At 39.6% G+C, this 23,606-nt stretch overlaps 1 protein-coding gene and 1 non-coding gene across 2 annotated transcripts in view; both read right to left on the bottom strand.

The window, feature by feature from the left end:
- Positions 1-764: 764 nt before the first annotated feature.
- LOC126150369 (Down syndrome cell adhesion molecule-like protein Dscam2) overlaps positions 765-23,606 on the bottom strand; it is a 174,095-nt gene continuing 151,253 nt past the window's right edge. Inside the window, exons 13-17 of the mRNA XM_049915873.1 lie at positions 21,990-22,175; positions 14,889-15,182; positions 9,191-9,367; positions 6,488-6,750; positions 765-1,022 (exon numbers count right to left, since the gene is read on the bottom strand). Of these exons, the coding sequence (XP_049771830.1) occupies positions 909-1,022; positions 6,488-6,750; positions 9,191-9,367; positions 14,889-15,182; positions 21,990-22,175 (1,034 nt within the window). The 3' untranslated portion in view covers positions 765-908. The remainder of the gene's footprint in view (positions 1,023-6,487; positions 6,751-9,190; positions 9,368-14,888; positions 15,183-21,989; positions 22,176-23,606) is intronic.
- Trnas-uga (transfer RNA serine (anticodon UGA)) lies at positions 18,285-18,359 on the bottom strand. The gene has a single exon. It is a non-coding gene; the product is annotated as a tRNA-Ser (tRNA).

Below are 23,606 nucleotides of genomic sequence, written 5' to 3'. Positions count from 1 at the left end.
TAAATAACAATGATTATAAAATATCCAACATTCCAGATAACACCTTCACTTTGTTTTTTTTCCCCTTCTTTTTTGCCTTTCTAGAAATACTTAACCCCAAGCTGTGCATAGCACAATACTAACACCTCTTCCTTTGTGTGTGTGTGTGTGTGTGTGTGTGTGTGTGTGTGTGTGTGTGTGTGTGTCTAGTGAGTGAAGTGCTATGAAACAATTTGTGTATAGTGTGAGCAGTGACTGATTGTGAGATATGAGTGAACAGTGTGGCATTCCATTATTTAATAAGTTATTTGTAAAAAAAGTATTGTAATCAGGAGTAAATCTAATCAATGTCTCTAACTAGAAGTCTGTAAATATATGTATATACAAATTAGCTTATTTTAAATTGACCTAAACTTGTAAATACTGTGACATGTCATGCATCTTTGTAAAAAGAGATCTACGGATGAATAAAGCTACTACTACTACAACTAACAGGACATCACTATTTGTGTTTACAATGCAGAGCATTTTGGGAGGCATCAGGAGCACTGTAGTTTCAAAACTTGTAAGCATTATTTCAGATTTTCTAGAAAGGCTATTTACAATAAATTACAAAAGAAATAACTTAAAAATTGGGAATTTGAAGAAGTATATTTTGTATTTAATCCATGAGTTTACATCATTAGCAGAGGCATTATTGTCACATGTGAATACAATCAGCTCCTCTTTGAAACATGAAGTCATTTATATAAATGTATAAAAACTGACATTTACACTGGAGCTAATAAATAGTGTTTTCTTTAGTTAAAAGGCACTTGGTAAGTTCAACTTGCTTCATCATCTTTACCACTGTCTGTTAACATCTTGCTTACACTGAAAACTTTCTCCACAACACTTGATAGTGGCTGCCTGAAAAGTTGCAGGTATTATTAATACCTATGCGCTTGGTACAAATTATGTAAGGGTATCCACTCAGGTGTTTCATTTCCATGTTGAAGTTTCCTGTGAATTTTGGAGTATGTTGAATCTGTGCTGCTTCCATCCTACAATAAAGTTTAAAAACACATATGAAGTGATAAAGTATTGATAAATCAGTTTTAACATAATGCAAAACCAGCTGAAAGTTACAAACAGTAAGCATACACAGTAACACAGCATTTCATGAGGTACGTGCTGAGTGTAACTGTATATGGTCTCTGCCATGAACATAGACTAGTCTCACAAGGCAGGCAGCACATGAAGGGAACAAACATGTACCAGAAACAAAAATGGAAGTTAGACTTTGGTGTAGCAATCATTTTAATGTTTTGTGAATTGGAAACTCAAATTTTTTTGCTATATATTATGAAATACTCCAAAACAGTGCTATCATGTAAGGTAGTTTTTGCCAACTAACATTTGTACTGAACAGAAACAAGTCCTGTAAGCCTATGTTTCCTGATTCATTTACTCCCAGCAGCCAATCTGAGAAGTTCCAAGTCATTCTTTGTGCATAATAGCAGGTAGTAATAAAAAAAATTATTAGCAATAAGAACACAAATAACAAGTAGTTTTCTTCACATTTGTGAGTAAAAGATGTTGTTTTGTAATTTTCTCAAATGCATCAGACCTCCTGCTCTAGATTGGTTTCTTTTACTTTATTTTGTAAACAAAGGGGCATAACTGTGTACCACTGACAAAACAGATGAAGCAGGCATGCACAATAACATCAAATTAGTATTCAGCTGCAATCCCTCTGGATAACACAGACAAATACACATACATGGGGTCAGCACAGTGCAATTAGCTGAGACATCATTTTTTGAGGTTGGATACAAGTGAATTTCTGTCATTTCACCTTAATAACCTCAGATTACTGCAACATAATGTAGAAATTAGTTGTATTTACTATAACAATATACGACACCATTTGAGGGAATGTGGAGTTTTATATGTACCTGAAATAAGCAAAAAATTTAAATGAAATGCTTGTTCCATTCTTCATTAATTTTCTCAGTCAACAAATTGGTGAGCAGCATGTATTGACATCTACTTATCATAAATATTCTTTTAAGCGACAGTATTTTATTTCTGCATCAGTGCATCCCTGTTTTATAGAGTCTATAAAATTATTTCTTCTTCTTGGTTGCACTTTCCTTCACTAGGATCTCATACTTCCTTCCAATAGATTTGTGCAACATCTTATCATATGTCTTCTAAGTTAACTTCACCTAAATTTGTGAAGGCCATTGAGACACATCAATGCGGAATGGTTCCACTCACTACAATTCTGCTCCCTAAATATTTGTTTTGTTCTGTATTATACACATAATCTACACACAGAAGTACTTAAAATTACTAAATTCTTATTCATGAAGCATTTAACAAAATCCTGTTATTAACAGTATGGATATTTCAGACTACTGATGATAATGGTATATTCAGTTTATGTGGAAGCATTTTATTTAAGGAAATATTTACAATTTTAGTGTCATATAAACCACATGCACTTCAAAATTTGACATAGCTTATATGCAAGCCCACTCTTACCTCTCTCACAAAAGCATTAGACTTTTCCAAAAACCACATATTTCAGAAATTACTTGTGGGTATTCAAAATTTTTGTATTTCAGAAAATTCTAATCTTAAAATGCAATCCTGTCAAAATTCTACTGCCATAGCTATGTAGCCATGCATTTTCTGTTTTTGTAAATTCATAAATTTCCTAAAATAACATGTTAGTTTATGAAATATCCAAAACATAAAATGTATCTTTCCTGAAAATTCTCAGGAGAGTTTGAAATTTTCAGCACACAGAAACACTTCCACTTCATAAATTACTGCTTATCAGTTCACCACGTTTTGATTGTGTAGCTTATAGTTAATCAGAATAACTTAAGTGTCTAATTTATTTTTGTATGTTTCATTTTTCCTGTCTTTAATGTTAACACTCAAAATGTAATTGTGATTCCTATTTTACATGCTTCTCTGTATAGGCACTGCACACAAAACTGCAGTCAGTCAGAGAAGACTATTCAATGAGTTCACAAACTAATGCATTCATTTTATTTATACAGTCAGTCGGAGGTGGACATTAAGTTATGCAGTCACTATGTTTTACCATGCATTCAATATGTCAACTTCTATGTATCTGTATACCTATCCATCTACTTGAAAATTTGTGAAACCTCTGAATAGTATGTGTTGCTTACAGATCTGTATCACCAAATGTCTATTAATGCATTTCAAGGAAGCTGAACATTGAAATCAGTTTTGTGTGAAGAATGGTGAAGAGAATGAAAAGGTAAATTCAAAGCGGTTGTTCATACACTCCTGGAAATTGAAATAAGAACACCGTGAATTCATTGTCCCAGGAAGGGGAAACTTTATTGACACATTCCTGGGGTCAGACACATCACATGATCACACTGACAGAACCACAGGCACATAGACACAGGCAACAGAGCATGCACAATGTCGGCACTAGTACAGTGTATATCCACCTTTCGCAGCAATGCAGGCTACTATTCTCCCATGGAGACGATCGTAGAGATGCTGGATGTAGTCCTGTGGAACGGCTTGCCATGCCATTTCCACCTGGTGCCTCAGTTGGACCAGTGTTTGTGCTGGACGTGCAGACCGCGTGAGACGGCACTTCATCCAGTCCCAAACATGCTCAATGGGGGACAGATCCGGAGATCTTGCTGGCCAGGGTAGTTGACTTACACCTTCTAGAGCACATTGAGTGGCACGGGATACATGCGGACGTGCATTGTCCTGTTGGAACAGCAAGTTCCCTTGCCGGTCTAGGAATGGTAGAACGATGGGTTCGATGACGGTTTGGATGTACCGTGCACTATTCAGTGTCCCCTCGACGATCACCAGTGGTGTACGGCCAGTGTAGGAGATCGCTCCCCACACCATGATGCCGGGTGTTGGCCCTGTGTGCCTCGGTCGTATGCAGTCCTGATTGTGGCGCTCACCTGCACGGCGCCAAACACATATACGACCATCATTGGCACCAAGGCAGAAGCGACTCTCATCGCTGAAGACGACACGTCTCCATTCGTCCCTCCATTCACGCCTGTCGCGACACCACTGGAGGCGGGCTGCACGATGTTGGGGCGTGAGCGGAAGACGGCCTAATGGTGTGCAGGACCGGAGCCCAGCTTCATGGAGACGGTTGCGAATGGTCCTCGCCGATACCCCAGGAGCAACAGTGTCCCTAATTTGCTGGGAAGTGGCGGTGCGGTCCCCTACGGCACTGAGTAGGATCCTATGGTCTTGGCGTGCATCCGTGCGTTGCTGCAGTCCGGTCCCAGGTCGACGGGCACGTGAACCTTCCGCCGACCACTGGCGACAACATCGATGTACTGTGGAGACCTCACGCGCCACGTGTTGAGCAATTCGGCGGTACGTCCACCCGGCCTCCCGCATGCCCACTATACGCCCTCGCTCAAAGTTCGTCAACTGCACATACGGTTCACGTCCACACTGTCGCAGCATGCTACCAGTGTTAAAGACTGCGATGGAGCTCCGTATGCCACGGCAAACTGGCTGACACTGACGGTGGCGGTGCACAAATGCTGCGCAGCTAGCGCCATTCGACGGCCAACACCGCGGTTCCTGGTGTGTCCGCTGTGCCGTGCGTGTGATCATTGCTTGTACAGCCCTCTCGCAGTGTCCGGAGCAAGTATGGTGGGTCTGACACACCGGTGTCAATGTGTTCTTTTTTCCATTTCCAGGAGTGTATTTATTTAACAATGGTTTGTAACACCACATAATGACAGGAGGAAGACTTGTGAAGCTGAACATCCAGGAGACTGGAGAGGTACACAAACAGGTTGCGAATACTTCAAAGCGCCTGGCTGAGGGTGCTTGCCATTGTGCCACATATTAGCAATCCATCCCATTGGACCTGCATAGAGAGCACAGGAAGCATGGCTATTTAAATGCCTCTGTGTCGCTGTAATTAGTCTCATTCTGTCTCTACAATGCCTGTGGGAGTTATATATAGTACATACCTAAATTCTTTACTTAATATTACCTCTTGAAACCTTATAAGAAGCCTTTTGCAGGTTTTTTGGTGTATATTTCCAAGCAGTTTTTCAGCATCCCTGTTATAACTCTCGCCTGCATCTGATAAACCTGTGACCATTCTATATCTCCAGTTAGTTCCATTTAGTACTGTCCGACACACTTGGACAATATTCTAGGATGGATCACACAAGTTTTTGCAAGCAGTCTCCTTTACAGACTTCATTTTTCTAGTACACTACCTGTGAACCAAAATCTGCTTATTATTTCATATCGATGCAAATTGTTACTTTCAGTTATTTGTATGAGTTCACTGCTTCTGCGACTCATTGATATTGCAGTTACAGGATAGTAAAGTCTCCATTTTGTGAAGTACACAGTATTCGTGTAAAATATATGTGTTGAATGAAAAATAGCTGGAGAATTGAAAACCAGCCTTAGCTTTAGTTAAAAAAAAAAAAAAAAAAAGGTGGCAAATTCTATGCAAGGGACAATCAAATCTGAGTAACCAATAACAACTTAGGACACTGCTTTGACTTCCCTCAGGTGATGATTTAATAAATGATTGCTTTCCAAAGCACAATCTCACACACTTATTTTTACCAAAATGTCTCAATAGATGTTTCAGTCAACAAACAGTAGAAATATGTCTGTTCCCCGAGGTTTCCAGGGAAAATCAATTTCGCTGAGAATCCAAATTTATCAAATAAATTATCACACTGGCATTGAAGAGGGTATTCTTCATTTAAGGGGCTGCCACTGTCAGGTAGTCTGCAGTGACAAACAATTACTCTCCAAGTTCACTGACAAACTTGCCGAAGCTTCCACCATCTGAAACTACCTTGCATGCTCATCCAGAAACAGATCTACCATGTGACACTAGAGTTTCTTCCAGCACATAAAATGTTCAAACAGCTTCGAGATGTCTTTAACAGGTGCACATGTGCCAATTTTTCAAGGTACAAATGCAACAAGTGAGCACCGTGCAAGAAAATTTAAAACCTTGGGGCATATGCAGGCAGGAAGATAATGAGTCTCTCTCTCTCTCTCTCTCTCTCTCTCTCTCTCTCTCTCACACACACACACACACACACACACACACACTCATACTCACACTCACTCTCACACTCTCTCTGTAAACACTACCATCACCATCACCGCTACAGAACCAAAAATGATCAACATCAGAAATTATCGATAATAGTTAATATAAATTACCAGCAATTGAGCACCCAGCATGTCCTTCTGAGTACAATCAAGGAGAGAGCAGGATTCCAAGCATAATTTAAAGCCTTGTCTCTATTTAAAAAGTCACTTTCTACTTAATCTCAATTGCCTCCTTATAACATTATCCCAGTAGATGTAAGTGTACATCAGAATCTCTGGCTGCATCCTTGAAACTTATCTGAATATCCACTTCACTGGGTAAATTTTGAAATTCACAGTTTGACTACAAATATATAACAATGTTTTTGTTTTTATAAAGATTCACCTTGTCTGCAAGCTTATGATTCCGGTCATGTGACTCTAAATCCTCTTCGCAGTCAGAACAGTCAGGACCTCCAGGTGCTGGAACCTGGAAGGTGGCATAGGGACTGATGTCCTGCCTGTATCCAAGAGAGACACGCACTGGAGTTGGCAGGTACACTGGTTCTTGCAAGCTTGGAGACATTTTTCCACAGTCTGAGCTGTCAGCTCTGTCCTGCAACACTTTCTTGCCCAAGTCTGACAGCTGCTCAGGATCTTCATGTTTATCTATGAACACCATAAGTGCCATCAGTAATTATTTTGTGTCCATTAGAAGTGTAACACATGTTTCTACATAGATATGGAAGAAAATATAGCAAGAAGCAGTTCATCCCTGTGAATTTAAGTGAAAATGAAATCACCAAATATTGAGTGTCACAATGTCATTATTCCATTATGCCGAATAAATATTATTATTTTAATATCAGTGTCAATAATGGTCTGCAACTTACTATAGTAGTACTTCATAACAATGTGAATTTGAAGCAACATGTGACCTAAATTCTTTCTGAAATAATAAACCCTAACTTAGTATAATATTTGGATAATTTATATTTCACAATATTGTAGCACATCTGAAACAGCTATATAAAAATATTGCTGGAAAATAATGTTCTATAACTGTTCTATAACACTCTGCTAATTTGAAGTTACAGCCACTTTCATTCTGTTACCAGTGTTTACAGAGATATGTACTGACTTTAGTATTACATGTAAATACCTATAAAAATCTGGACAAATGCACCTCAGGCACTCAGGGTTACACATACAAACTTAATTATGCGTATAGAAAGTTAATCCATCCCGGGAATCGAGAATCTTGACAATTTCCTGCTATCAATATTGATACTGGCAAGATTCTGGTGCTAGGAATTCCAAGACGTTCAAGAATGTTTTAATTTTATGTTTAAATGTTTCTGTAATTTTTCATTCACTGTTGTAATTTTCATTTATTTCATTAATTTTGGAGTTATATTAAGATGCTACGCTAACTGGCTATTGTAGATGCATTGTCTGCTCTCATCCCTGTTGCGATTATTGATAACATATGACAGAAGAAAATGGTTCAGCGGGCCATGGTGTTATTATAGTCATGAAAATGCAGAATTTCTCTGTGGAACGTTTCAGTTGATACTTTATGGCATGTCAGAATGTAATCCCAAACAATGGAAGTGCTATCCTGCATCAATTACCAACATTACTTTGCTCTTGAAATATTACATATGCTGTACATGTCACAGATTTCTCAGCACAGTAGTTTTGTGGCCTTTTACCTATCACCACTAGATGGTAAAGACATCATTTCCGCAGGACCAGGAGACTTCACTTCATCACAACTCAGTCAATTAGCATGAAATATTTTTAAATTATTCACACAAACCTTCCTCATGAATCACACTACCTATTATTGAAAACCAGATCAAAATCCTTACAGCAGTTCCGCAGACTTTCAACAGATTATGAATGCAATGTAAGTATTTAAAAGCAAAAATTTTTCTTATGTGTTATAGTTACAAATTAATAATTTTTGGATTTTTCTTTTATTTGTACTGTGAAATCCTGCTTCTTGCCAAATTTCATGATTCTAGGTCAATGTAAAGTTTGTGAGTTTGTGAGTAACAAAAAAATACAGTATCTTTTGATTGCATTGACTGAGAAGTTTATTCTTCCAAGGGACCATAGAGCTTAGTGCGTGACACAAATTTCAGCTTCATAGCTCTATACCCACTTCTTAACAGTCAGGCAGACAGACAACAAAGTCATCCTATGAGGTGTGGTGTCACCGCCAGACACCACACTTGCTAGGTGGTAGCCTTTAAATCGGCCGCGGTCCGTTAGTATACGTCGGACCCGCGTGTCACCACTGTCAGTGATTGCAGACCGAGCGCCGCCACACGGCAGGTCTAGAGACACGTCCTAGCACTCGCCCCAGTTGTACAGCCGACTTTGCTAGTGATGGTTCACTGACAAATTGCGCTCTCATTTGCCGAGAAGACAGTTAGCATAGCCTTCAGCTACATCATTTGCTATGACCTAGCAAGGTGCCATTACCAGTTACTACTGATGCTGTAAAACATGTACCATCAAGAGTGATGTTCATCAATTATTGATTAAAGTTAAGTATTCCACAGATATGTCCTTTTTTGCTAGTCTAATTCCTTGACCTGTTCCAGACCACACGCCAGCCTGCGTGAGCTAAAACGCGTGCCTTTCGGCTTCCTCTCATAGTGGGTTGGCTGTCTTTCCAATCCACAAAATGAGGGTTCCATTCTTACCAGCTAACATACAAAATGCTAAAAGAGCAAATAAAATTACTGTAACACAATGCCCAGAGGTATGACTGAGTTAACATTGGCTTGAGTAGACAGGAGCTACAGTCAGTAAATATCAGTTTAAAATTAATGAACTTTAGCTGCACTGTGTGCACTTAGAGAGAGTGTAAGGTTAATATAATTAACAATTACTCTTGTGGAACTCGATTTTTGTTTAGAACTTACCACAGTAAAGTAGTATGTGCAATGGGAGAAAGAAATATTATTCTATAGGAGAGAAACTGTTTAATGAAATCAGACATATTGGGAAGGATATGGTACAACTAAGTCCATAAGTGCTGCCATTATATTCATTTGCACTTCCTTTTCTCTTTCATTTTCTAGCTGTGTTTTACCTCTGTATGTATTTGAAGACATTATGGTATGATTTTTCTTCAAGTAGGCGAATAGGATAGCAGCAGCAGCAATTGTAATTGTAATCCCAGTGGCAGCAGGAACTATTACTGCCATCTCACTATAAAAAGGTTTTCTTCCATATCCATAATACACTATGAGTTCTGGAGCTACTGTAGCTGGAAACAAAATAAACACAGGTTGAAAATTATACTGTACGAGAAAATTTAAGGTGGTGACTTTCATTAAAATTTCATGTACTTTTGATGTGTAAAGGCACAAACTTAAGGTACATGGAACTGCAACATCCAAAAAAATGAACTGAATGAATCCAGTCTTAAAGACTGTGTAGGAATAAATGATTAAAACTGCATATAGAAAGTATACTCGGCGCTCTGTCTTGCACTGTATGACTGCTTGAGAAGAATGCTGTAGTTTACGTCTTCTCTCATATAACTGAATAGAAAAAAGGGTGTTATGCTGTACTCAATCAATGAACATCCATCAAATGAAGTAAAAGTGAAAAGGCAAGAATGGCTTGTCAGTTTCAAAGAGTGAATGATAGTGAACAGGTAAAATGAACATTTTAAAAACAATGGAGCTGCCAGATTCAAAATGTTTGGCTTGTTTGCTGTTACAGCAGTGATTCAAGTGTGGAATAATTGGGCACAAAAGGGTCATACCAGAAAATGGATCACGTAATATGACCATTGTGAAGCAGCTCTTCCATCTTGTCTGTATAAATGTAACAGACTGAAAAGTTATGGCTACAATGATCGCTTGTTGATGTGTCACTGACATGGTTGAGATACTTATTTTTGGAGCTGCTGACAGGGAGATCTTGATGATGCAGCAGCTCATTCTCCATCTCACTCACCCATGCAGTTGAAAAATCTGCTATGCTGCCACATTACCTTACATGGTAAGGCATGTGGAAATAGCGAGGGAGGTGAGGTTGAAGTCCAGAAGCTGCAGTGGCTACTGAGTGGTTAGAATATAGACTGGTAAATGAAAATAGTTCTAAAAAAAAAGAAAATTTTAGTAACTGCAACAAAAGCAAACAGATATCAAAAAGAGAAATTGTGTAAAATGTGTCATCCAGAATACTGAAGAATAACCTCACTTTAACAGATAACGTTATTCTTGGGCTGTATTGTTGAGTGTACTCATAATTTAGATGGCACTGCCGAAAATCAGCTTAACTGCATTGAACAAACAATTTAAAACAGCAATCTGAACTTGGTGAACACCAGTTATACATTATGAAAATATTGATTATGTTGTACAGCTCGGTTCCGTGTCTTCTGTGGCACTACACTGTCTTTCCACATTGTTTAGTAACAAAAAGCACTCTTTCACCATGCTTGTCTGCGACTGAACACATCTTCTATGTGGTGATAGCTATCTGTCCTTTCCACATTCTTGTTGTTTGTTTGATGGCCCACTTGAAACACAGGTGTACTTCTTGGTGTGACAATTTTCATAAATGATGGTGTCTAGCACACATTAAAAGTTACATTTCTTTGCCTTGCAGACACAGCACTCAAATGTTTAATATTTCTGAGTATTGATCTAAACATCTCATGTTTGATAAAACCCTGTTTTTACATACTGAATAACAATCATCAGTTACAGCAACCAAAGAATTGTTCCACATGAAGTCACCCTCTGTCAGCCAATACCTGTTCCAAAAGAGGGCTGCATATTGGATATAGAGGTTCGCCATATCATATTCTCTTCTCACTGTCATGATAATCTGCCCCTTACAATCAATAGTTATCAATGACATAATATCAGGAGGCTGCAGAAGACAGTAGAACCACTGCATTAAAGTTACGAAAGATGTATCAACGTGATATCAGGATTGCAGCTGGTAATCATAAACTTCATTCCACAATATTTCAACCGGACACCTGCCATTCACCTTCAGGTGAGTCATAGAAGACTGGCAAAGACATTCTCTCCTCTGCATTATATGGTGTGCTGATGCCGTGTATGTGTCGGAGTCACGGTGACAGAAAGACCAAACTGCCCATTGGCAGAACCCTTGCTTGTGGAGCTGCAAGGATTAACTGTCTTTGTCACTGCCGCTTGCTGCAGTTATTGGAGTATTCTGGCTGCATTTTTCAATGGATTCTCTTATAACAGAATCCCAAAAAGATGTTGTTGTGCCCAAAATTAATATTTTGTCAGACTCCATTGAATGTCCATTGCAGATACAATGTTCCGCAACTGCAGACTCGCTGGGTTGCAGAAGGCGAGTGCAACATTTATGTTCTGTGCAGCATTCTTCCATTTGCATGTTGTTTGCCCTATATAGGCCATACCACATTGGCAAGGTATTTTGTAAATCCCCTCCTTCCACAATAATAAATTATCCTTTACTGATCCCAGCAGGTCCAAAATCGTAGATGGTGGGTGGAAAATCACTTTCACCTGAAAATTATTAAGGCTTCTTGCTATTTTGAAGGAAGTATTTCAATGATGGAAATAAAAGCTAGGGACTTTGCTAGCACGTTCTCCTCTTTATCCACTCCCCAGTTCTTGGTTTAAGCTGAGGATGCCCTGTTGATTTGCCGGGTTGTATATCTATTGTCTCTGAACAATGTCCTTAAATGTGCAAGCTCTTTACGTAAACTGTTTCCATCCGACACTGTATGGGCTCTGTGTACAAGGGTTTTAAGCATACTCATGGTTTGGGATGGGTGATTGCAACTTGAGGAGTGCAAGTACAAATCAGTGTGATTGGGCTTATGGTAAACAGAAGGTCCCAAAGAGCCATCGCTCTTGCATCTAAAATTTCTTCGCACACATGCTGTAGAGTCATGATCAGTTTTCCTGTACATGAAATAGATGATACATCATCTCCAAATACAAACTACAAGGTAACAGAACAGTTGAGTTACCGTTATCAGCCTTGAGCACCACTATGTCTGGAGACTCTCAAAGATTTTGCAGTGCAGCCCTTTCTTCAGAGGTTATATTACTGCACTGAGAAGGAGCTTTCAAGAGGGCACAGCAAGTTTACCTTCTTATTTCTTTGGCAGTGTCCATAGGAAGGCATTGTACAGTTTCTTCAAAACCACTCACAAAACTTGTCAGAGTTGCTGCATTTGGTGTAAGTGCAAAATTGAATCCCTTATCCTAAACAGATAGCATCACGTCATCAAAATTCCTGATGGTGAATTAAACATTGGAATGCCATGCAGTTATTCCCTGTGGTGATGGCTGTTGTGGCACAAAGCAATCAAATTTTGACATCTGCTGAGAACTTGCATCCTCATACACTCAATCAAACTTTGCTGAAGTCACTCCATCAACCCAGTCCCATGATACGGGAGAAAGAAGTGTCGCACTCTTCAGATGTAGGTTGAACAGTTCTTCTGAAATGGCATCGAACGTTCGTCTTGCATAACAAATTCTCTCCTTCACAAAAGCATGACTCACCTTCTCCATTATCTTCAGTGCAGTGGCCGTCTTAATAAAGTGTGTCACTCTGACAAATTTTGGTATTATGCCATGGTCTTGACATCTCACTAAAAAACTTAAAAAACTTAGAAGTTTTTCTGTGGACGTAGTGGTGCTGAAGGCTGATAAAAGTAACTCAACTGCTCTGTTACCTCGTAGTTTGTGTTTGAAGAAGATGTATGGTCTACCTGGTGGTACAGGAAGTTTGATCACGACCCTGCAGCACAGGTGCAATGGAAGACGTGTACAGTCCTGAATTCTTCCTTGTTATCTCCAGAGACCATCAGGCAGTTATGACCACATGACAGTGTACCACTAAGACTGTATGGTCTTCCTGAAGTGCACAAAGGACGTCTTCCTTTACAGCCCGTAGTGGGTATTATTGACACCCCCACATATGATTTCACCAAACATCTTGCTTTCTTGCTGAAACCATTGGTTGGCAAAGGTCTACATCATACACGGAAATCTGCTGATTTTATCAAAAGACTGGGGGCTGTCCACCTAAGTAGCTCAGATCTTCTAGTGAGTTTTAACGTACAATCTCTTTTTGCAAATGGGCCTCTTGCTGATTCGTTGGTGCTAATTGATAAACATTTTCAGTCAGATGTCACTGCTTTGTTTTGACATGCTCTTTCCTCAACCTATTTTATGTTAACCCAAGAATATTTTGAACAGCCCTGACAGCGTTGCCATGGGCAGTCCCTTATCTCCCCTAGTGACTACCTATTTTATGGAGAATTTTGAGGAAAGAAGACTTGAATCTGTGGTTTGTAAAACAACTGTTTTTTGGCGATACTTGGATGACACTTTCATTGTGTGGCTCCATGGAGAAGATAAGTTAATGAAGTTTTTACATCATCTTAACTCCATTCATGAGAACATTCGATTTACTATGGAATTACAGAAAGATGGCTGTTTCCCATGCCTGGATGTTTTGGTTTGATGGAAGAGTGATGGCTCTTTGGGACATCCTGTTTACCGTAAGATCAATCACACTGATTTGTACTAGCACTCCTCAAATTGCAACAACCCATCCCAAACCATGAGTATGCTTAAAAACCTTGTACACAGGGCCCATACAGTGTCGGATGCAAATAGTTTACCTAAAGAGCTTGCACATTTAAGGACATTGTTCAGAGACAATAGATACTCCACCCGGCAAATTAACAGGGCATCCTCACCTAAAACCAAGAACCAGGAAGTGGATAAAGAGAAGAAAGTGCCAGCAAAGTTCCTAGCTTTTATTTCCATCATTGAAATAGTTCCTTCAAAATAGCAAGAAGCCTTAATAATTTTCAGGTGAAAGTGATTTTCCGCATGCCATGTAAGATTTGGGACCTGCCGGGATCAGTAAATAATAATTCGTTATTGTGGAAGGCAGTAAGTGTGGTACTGCTTATATAGGACAAACAGCATGCATACTGAAAGAATGTTGCACACAACATAAGCGTTGCACTCGCCTTCTGCAACCCAGTAAGTCTGCAGTTGCAGAAAATTGTATCTCCAACAGACATTCAATGGATTATAACAAAAAATTAATTTTGGCCACAGCAACATTTTTTTTTGGGACTCTGTTATAAAAGAACCCATCGAAAATCTAATGAATATTGACAGCGGCTACCAGCTGGATAATGTGTGGAATCCCGTCATCTCCAAGATTTTCTCCAGATGAAGGAGCCAGAATACTCCAATAACTGCAATGAGTGGCAACACTGAATACAGCTGATCCTTGCAGTTCCACAAGTGAGGGCACTGCCATTGGGTGGTGTGGTCCTTCTGTCACCATGACTCTGATGCATGTGTGGCAATACTATCAGCTCACTATATAAGGCAGAGCAGAGAATGTCTTTTCAGTCTCCTATGGCTTGCCTGAAGCTGACTGGCAGGTGTCCAGTTGAAATATTGTGGAATGAAGTTTACGACGACCGTATGCAATCCCGAAATTTCTTCAAACATTTAATTCGTCAGAAAAATTTTAAATTTCACAAAATGATATATATATTTTTTTTTTTTTACAACACACTCATGATGGCCACTTTCTTTGCCAAAAAGTTCAAGAAGACCACCATTGTCTTGCATTAATTTTTTATAAATGGATTCTACAACAAAAATATCCACAGATGAGTAAATGTTGGCTTTCCAAACTACACATACTCTTGCATCAGGAATTATGGCAACATGCTCTACAAGTTTTGTTACATTAACTCAAATAAAAACTGATTATCATACCTCCTAAATGTGTGAGGGTAACAAAGTCATAGTGTTCCACAGTCGAGCCAGCACTGTTATGAGCTGTAACTCGTAAATTATACCAAGTTCCTGGATTTAAATCCAGGACAATAAATTGAAGTTGCTCTGTTTTGACATTGTTTGACACAAGTGTCCACATGGTTTCATCCTTTACTTTGTATTCAATCACAATAGATGTTATGTGACAACCACCATCATCCCATGATGTTAAATTTAACAATATGAAACTGGAATTAACTTTTATGAGATCAGAATTTTTTGGAGCAACTGGTGCTGAAAGTAAAATGTCATTAATTAGCAATTGTAAAATTAAGCTTGTAATAAAACACATGAAAATATATCTGCAACCATTTATATCAGAGACAGCCTACAAAGAATTACTTCACTTGTACTCAAAACACTAAAGGTACAACAAATCCTGGGTATCTTTTATTGCCCATGATGGGATGAAGAGTCATCCAATATGTACCCAACAACAAAACATTACACATGTCAAAAAATCTATAATAAAGAAAAATAATTTGAATATAAACAACTGTACTGTACTTCATAAAAAGGTAACTGAAAAATAATAGTAAATTCCTCAAATTACATGGTAGTTAGAAGACTAGGCATGAGATTTCTGGCCTACCTGCAATATCACCAACTTTTTAGGAACAAAATTTACCTTAGTCCAGATCAAATAGAAATTTTCTAGGTTATAAAAATATAGACCTACAACAACTCCATACTTGGTGCAAATGACCAGAAACAAATGACCAGTTAACACAAGAACATGTTTAAGAAAAGAAGAAAATACTACAAACCAGTCACAAGGGTTCTGAAGGTTTCTCAGCGTACTTACCTTAATTCTATACTAAGAATATCCTCACAAAAAAAGACTAACTTCTTAATGTCAGGAGAATCTGAAAACTGACCATCAGGACATCTCTTCATACTGACTGAACTGGAAACAATACATCCAACACACACTACACATTGAGTGATCAGTTGTGTGAAGAACCTGTCTGTTGTAAAAGAATTTATTTCTGGTAAAGATAAGCAAACAGCTCATATTCAGGTGTTACTCAAGCATTTTTCTGGCAAGAAAAATCATCTAGTACTTAAGTTGCTTAGCACATCTATCAAATGTTCAGTTCTAGACTATCTCATATGAGTCTTCTAAATCATTTTGTGGTTTTTTAATTAGCTAGCCTGTGACAACTGGCACCCATACTGGTGGGAGACTGTAGCCCTCTTCACAGTTTGTTAGATGACTGCTTTGCAGCCTCAGTAGTATGTCTGCTTTTTCTGTTAGTGGTAAGTGGCAGCCACACTAACGGATCACCACACTTGTCATCATATTGTAATACCAACAATTTATTATGTTCTCAAAGTCATATAAAGTGCTCACCATTAGCAATACATGTTTTTATTGTGCATCCCCTCTCACCATTGACTAGTTAAGCCACATTATTGTTTATGTGCCTTTCAGTCAAATTATTGTTTGTTTGCCTTTCAGTTGCTCATTTCCTTCACTGCACAATGAATGATTATCAGTACTTAGTACATTAATAATGCTAATATTCAACCAGTAGATCAGATCATATGTCAGCACAGCATTTAAGTTAGATCATTAAGACTGGCTGTAAGTAAGTAAAATTATGAGATTGTGTGAGATAACTTAAACTATCCACAGTATGTTGATAACTTGCTTAGGATGGCCTTAAAGACTATGCATGTCCACTGGATCAATGTACAAAAAAAAAAAAAAAGGTTTTGATCCATGGATAGCTTTTTAAAGTACTGATCTTCTCATAAGACTAAATCTGCTCTCAACTGACAGGTTGATTTGAACACTGCAATGCTTTACTGGGTTTGGTACTGCTGGAAGTCATATGCCCTTGCTGCTGTGTGACCTTTTGACTTACACACCCCATTAGAAGGACCTACAGTTTAATGTGTACTCATAAGCTCACCAAAACTTGGAATTTTTCACATTAATGTATCATTGCCAAATGCAAAAGATGAGGCAAGTGACAGACAGGACCATACCTGGAGCAAGGCAGGATAAGCTTCCACCATGGGTACAGGCACTGAGGGGCCACAAAATGTGTTGACTTAAAAAAAAATGCATTTTAAAAATTAAGCAGGGGATGTCCATGAGTTCTCCCACCCCTCGGGTTTCTATCTTATGCCTAGAGGAAGAAACCTTCCTCCTCAGCCAGCAACTGTAAATTCAGCTGTTGTCACAGTGCCATTACTACAGTATCATTTAATCCAAACAGAATGATGAAGAAATGACTACTATCAAACAGGTGTCTATCAGGAACGTGGTTCATGTGGCAACAGTGCACTCAGTTCACACAACTGGTGCAAGACTCACTCATATACAACACTGGAGCTCTTTCTGCAACTTCATTATAGTACTGTGGGATTTCAAATGTTGACAAACTGATGCTGAAGCAAATATGGTATTTGGCTGAAGCTATCCAACTTTTGCCAACTGGAGACTGGAGCAAAACTGTTCGAGCTAGGATGCTTTACAGTATATAACAGAATAATAAGTGCAATAGAACATATAAAAGTATTTCATCTAACTTTAATTTCCTGCCAGGAAACGCCTTACATGCGAGCTCTGTGTCTTGTCTTGAAGAATATGCAGCTGATTTTGGTGCCAAATGTAGCAGAAATATTGATACACCATAAAGTAACAATTGTTTCTCTAGAATGAGATTTTCACTCTGCAGCGGAGTGTGCGCTGATATGAAACTTCCTGGCAGATTAAAACTGTGTGCCCGACCGAGACTCGAACTCGGGACCTTTGCCTTTCGCGGGCAAGTGCTCTACCAACTGAGCTACCGAAGCACGACTCACGCCCGGTACTCACAGCTTTACTTCTGCCAGTACCTCGTCTCCTACCTTCCAAACTTTACAGAAGCTCTCCTGCGAAACTTGCAGAACTAGCACTCCTGAAAGAAAGGATATTGCGGAGACATGGCTTAGCCACAGCCTGGGGGATGTTTCCAGAATGAGATTTTCACTCTGCAGCGGAGTGTGCGCTGATATGAAACTTCCTGGCAGATTAAAACTGTGTGCCCGACCGAGACTCGAACTCGGGACCTTTGCCTTTCGCGGGCAAGTGCTCTACCAACTGAGCTACCGAAGCACGACTCACGCCCGGTACTCACAGCTTTACTTCTGCCAGTACCTCGTCTCCTACCTTCCAAACTTTACAGAAGCTCTCCTGCGAAACTTGCAGAACTAGCACTCCTGAAAGAAAGGATATTGCGGAGACATGGCTTAGCCACAGCCTGGGGGATGTTTCCAGAATGAGATTTTCACTCTGCAGCGGAGTGTGCGCTGATATGAAACTTCCTGGCAGATTAAAACTGTGTGCCCGACCGAGACTCGAACTCGGGACCTTTGCCTTTCACGGGCAAGTGCTCTACCAACTGAGCTACCGAAGCACGACTCACGCCCGGTACTCACAGCTTTACTTCTGCCAGTACCTCGTCTCCTACCTTCCAAACTTTACAGAAGCTCTCCTGCGAAACTTGCAGAACTAGCACTCCTGAAAGAAAGGATATTGCGGAGACATGGCTTAGCCACAGCCTGGGGGATGTTTCCAGAATGAGATTTTCACTCTGCAGCGGAGTGTGCGCTGATATGAAACTTCCTGGCAGATTAAAACTGTGTGCCCGACCGGGACTCGAACTCGGGACCTTTGCCTTTCGCGGGCAAGTGCTCTACCAACTGAGCTACCGAAGCACGACTCACGCCCGGTACTCACAGCTTTACTTCTGCCAGTACCTCGTCTCCTACCTTCCAAACTTTACAGAAGCTCTCCTGCGAAACTTGCAGAACTAGCACTCCTGAAAGAAAGGATATTGCGGAGACATGGCTTAGCCACAGCCTGGGGGATGTTTCCAGAATGAGATTTTCACTCTGCAGCGGAGTGTGCGCTGATATGAAACTTCCTGGCAGATTAAAACTGTGTGCCCGACCGAGACTCGAACTCGGGACCTTGCCTTTCGCGGGCAAGTGCTCTACCAACTGAGCTACCGAAGCACGACTCACGCCCGGTACTCAGTACTCACAGCTTTACTTCTGCCAGTACCTCGTCTCCTACCTTCCAAACTTTACAGAAGCTCTCCTGCGAAACTTGCAGAACTAGCACTCCTGAAAGAAAGGATATTGCGGAGACATGGCTTAGCCACAGCCTGGGGGATGTTTCCAGAATGAGATTTTCACTCTGCAGCGGAGTGTGCGCTGATATGAAACTTCCTGGCAGATTAAAACTGAGTGCCCGACCGAGACTCGAACTCGGGACCTTTGCCTTTCGCGGGCAAGTGCTCTACCAACTGAGCTACCGAGTTCGAGTCTCGGTCGGGCACACAGTTTTAATCTGCCAGGAAGTTTCATATCAGCGCATACTCTGCTGCAGAGTGAAAATCTCATTCTGGAAACATCCCCCAGGCTGTGGCTAAGCCATGTCTCCGCAATATCCTTTCTTTCAGGAGTGCTAGTTCTGCAAGTTTCGCAGGAGAGCTTCTGTAAAGTTTGGAAGGTAGGAGACGAGGTACTGGCAGAAGTAAAGCTGTGAGTACCGGGCGTGAGTCGTGCTTCGGTAGCTCAGTTGGTAGAGCACTTGCCCGCGAAAGGCAAAGGTCCCGAGTTCGAGTCTCGGTCGGGCACACAGTTTTAATCTGCCAGGAAGTTTCATATCAGCGCACACTCCGCTGCAGAGTGAAAATCTCATTCTGGAAACATCCCCCAGGCTGTGGCTAAGCCATGTCTCCGCAATATCCTTTCTTTCAGGAGTGCTAGTTCTGCACGTTTCGCAGGAGAGCTTCTGTAAAGTTTGGAAGGTAGGAGATGAGGTACTGGCAGAAGTAAAGCTGTGAGTACCGGGCGTGAGTCGTGCTTCGGTAGCTCAGTTGGTAGAGCACTTGCCCGCGAAAGGTAAAGGTCCCGAGTTCGAGTCTCGGTCGGGCACACAGTTTTAATCTGCCAGGAAGTTTCATATCAGCGCACACTCCGCTGCAGAGTGAAAATCTCATTCTGGAAACATCCCCCAGGCTGTGGCTAAGCCATGTCTCCACAATATCCTTACTTTCAGGAGTGCTAGTTCTGCAAGTTTCGCAGGAGAGCTTCTGTAAAGTTTGGAAGGTAGGAGACGAGGTACTGGCAGAAGTAAAGCTGTGAGTACCGGGCGTGATTCGTGCTTCGGTAGCTCAGTTGGTAGAGCACTTGCCCGCGAAAGGCAAAGGTCCCGAGTTCGAGTCTCGGTCGGGCACACAGTTTTAATCTGCCAGGAAGTTTCAATTGTTTTTCTGTTCTAGGTGAAGGTGTACATTAAGAGCACTGAAACAGATTCCCATCTAGGTATTTTGAAGGTTTTTCAAGGTATGTGTTAAGAGACGGTATTCCAAGGTGAAAATTTGTTTGCCAGGGACTGCAGCATCTCGCGTGAAAGCAGACTATTAAATATAAAATCTTGTTGATAGGACACAACACAGCTGTTAAACTTGATTTCAATGACTTAAGACAAATAAATGAAAAGTAATATTATAATGAAACATAATTCTTGAAAGGGATATTGCCTCAACTCTTAATTAGGCCTTTTTTCTTCTATATCTAGTGTGTGCACTACTGGTAATTTATAAAGATCTCTTCTTTATTTCTATTATTATTATTGTTGTTGTTGTCATTGTTGTTTGCATGTGGATCCTGTTGGATGTCACAGTGCTTTTAGATTAATTTTCTTGATCTTCCATACAGCTTTCATTCTCTCTCTCTCTCTCTCTCTCTCCCTCCATACGCTATTTTTCCTTCCTCAGTTTACTTGGTTTCTGCTTTTTTAGGAATCTCATTCTACCAACAGTTAATCCCTTTTGACTGAATCTATCTACTACTTCTGCTTTCCTGATTTCCTTTTTCACTTGTTTGATCCATGATGAGATTGTTAATTTTTTGATGTATGCCGTAATCTTATACATAAGCTTTATTGTTGGCAGTCTATGAACATGTCCACGAAATTTAAATCCTTGTTTCCCAGTGTCTGCTGTGAGGTTTAAGAATTTCTGTGTTGCCTTAGAGGAGTTCAGCCTCTGTCAGTACTCCGTTTTGTCTAGGTCAAGAATTTTCCTTATAACTCCTCGTTCTTCATGTAGGAGGTTTTCCAGGTTACCTCTTCTGTCAAGAAATAAAACTTTGCTCACCTGCAGAGATTCCGGATTGATCACCATTTTGTAATGTCTAATCTTTGTTTGTGTCAATATTCAGTTTTGATTGTAGATGTCATGCATTCTTACGCACACTCTCTTGAGCTTTTGTAAATGAATTCTCAGTGCTTCCTTCACTGTCGGGTTTGTAGGCCAGCCTTTTCATTACATCCTTTCAGGACTTCTATCTTATTTCTGTGATTTCACTGTCTGCTAAATCTGCTAAATCATCTGCAAAAACTAAGCAAGGAATATTAATGTCATCTTTATTTCCAGAACATCTGTTTTCATTAAAAAGGGTTCTGATATTTTGCACCTAAATTTTACTTTGCACATTGTGTACTTTATCTCTGCCAAGTTGTGCCATGACATCACCTTGTAGGATTCTTAAATTGATTCTTTATTATACATAATTCTAAAACCAATGTACAATAGCTCTATAAACATTACATTACTATTTTACTTCAACTTTTTGTAGAACATTTATACCACTTATGATTTATCTACTACAATGACAAATTTAATTTGTTGTGAGCAGTATTTTATATAAATATTTGTAGTTCAGTTAAGTAATATTTTTAACTGAAAAAATAGCTTTACGTGTGTAGAAAAAATGCAGAAATGTAGTTTTTCTTGGTGAAGCATTGGCAGTTTTGTTGATGTGCAGGATCGTCTCAGAACAGCTCTGGTGGCAGAAAAAGATCATGGGTTGAACTGGGAATCAAACCTAGAACTTGTTTTCAGATCTGATGCCTAGTAAGCCATACACATGACTTTACGAATTAAGTGGCATTTACTTTCTTGAGCAAAGCAATAGAAAATCAAAAATATGTTTAATGTTATGGAAGTTCTCTGGAAATAATGTAACACTTACCTGAACCTTGTGTGCATGCAGTAATTGTGGAAGTTGGTTCACTTTGCCCTAGTTGATTAAATGTTTGTAAGTAGAAGTAATACTTTGTGCCACACTGCAGGTTATTGAGGATGAAATTGGAATCTTGAGCTCTTAATTTTGTCTTTTCCCATTCGCCAAATTCTCTCTTGTGGTAGAGATAGAGACCTGTGAAAATTAATGAAACTGTTAAGCTAGACAATTTGTGACGATAGTATGTTTAGACCAAAATGAATTGATGATGTTTTATTAATGTTATAGTGGTAAGTCAGACATAAAGAACTAAATCTCACCAAATACAGGTAAACTGATAGTAGAAAGTTAACTACATCTATAAACCACAGAAAGACAGAATTAAATAATCTTATAAAAGCACAAATAGGAACCATAAAAATTTGTCATGAAGTGTAGAAGTTTTTCCACCAAACTGTAACACAAAGTCACTTGAAAAGAAAATATTCATTCAACAAAATTTCCTGTTCTACTTCTTGTACACTTGGTGTCAACTTCTCGAAATTTATCACTGCACTGTAATATACTAAGCAGAGACAAGTCTAACACAGAGACACTAATAGGAATGCAGATCAATACTGTTAGCACAGGGAGCAAAAATTGAAGAATGACAATACAGAATGAAAGGAAGGTCTAAGTAAAGCATGGCATTAACTTCAGACTCTCTAATTCCTGAGGGAATACATGAACAGGAATTGAAGACAAAAGTAGAATTCACATTTAAATTTATTTCAGTATTATGTCAATATATATTTCCTATACATAGCAGTATATGTAAAGGCGACTGAGATAGAACAAAAGATGAATTACAAAGGTATTTTTTTCAAGCAACGAATTCACAAAGGCAAAAATATGACTCACACTGAACAAAAATAGAAGAAAATCATTTAAACTAGTGTAAGAAAAAGAAACAAAATCAAGCAATAGAAAATCCGTCTAACCTCCCTACTGTGCTTAGTTGCCCTACCCTCTCTCCACCTCATCCCTGCACACTCCTCAGCAGCATTTTACCATCCCCCACCCCTACCTTGCTATCACTCCCCCCTTCCCCTACCTGCCCCAGCCTCTTCCTTAGCCCCACCCAGGTGCCTCTCCCATCATGTGCTGCTGCTGCTGCTTATAGTATGGCTTCAGCTGCCAGAGACAGTGGTCAGGTGTATATGAGTTGCATTTGGGTGTGTGTGTGTGTGTGTGTGTGTCTGTTGCCTATTTGTGACAAAGGCCTTGTTGGCTGAAAGCTTATTTCGTGACAGTCTTTCTGTTGTGACTATCTGTGACTCAGCATCTCCTCTATATGGTGAGTAACAACAATCCTTTTCATAAGAAAAGGCAAGTGTGTTATGATGAGGAGTTGATTCTCACAATTACTCAATAAAATTACATCTGTTTATGAGACAACAATTGGCACATATAAATGAAGGTGAGAAAATTAGTCTTTCATCTTATCCTCCTCAACAAACTTATGTCTGCCATACAGTACTCTATTTTAGCAGAGTGTACAGTGAACTGAAACTTTTAACAATGTAGGAAAAGGTAGATTGCTACTTACCGTAAAATGACATGTTAAGCTGCAGACAGGCACAATTA

The sequence above is a fragment of the Schistocerca cancellata genome, chromosome 2 (assembly GCF_023864275.1).
Source record: "Schistocerca cancellata isolate TAMUIC-IGC-003103 chromosome 2, iqSchCanc2.1, whole genome shotgun sequence".
NCBI lineage: Eukaryota > Metazoa > Arthropoda > Insecta > Orthoptera > Acrididae > Schistocerca > Schistocerca cancellata.
This window is presented reverse-complemented; position numbering and strand designations above follow the sequence as displayed.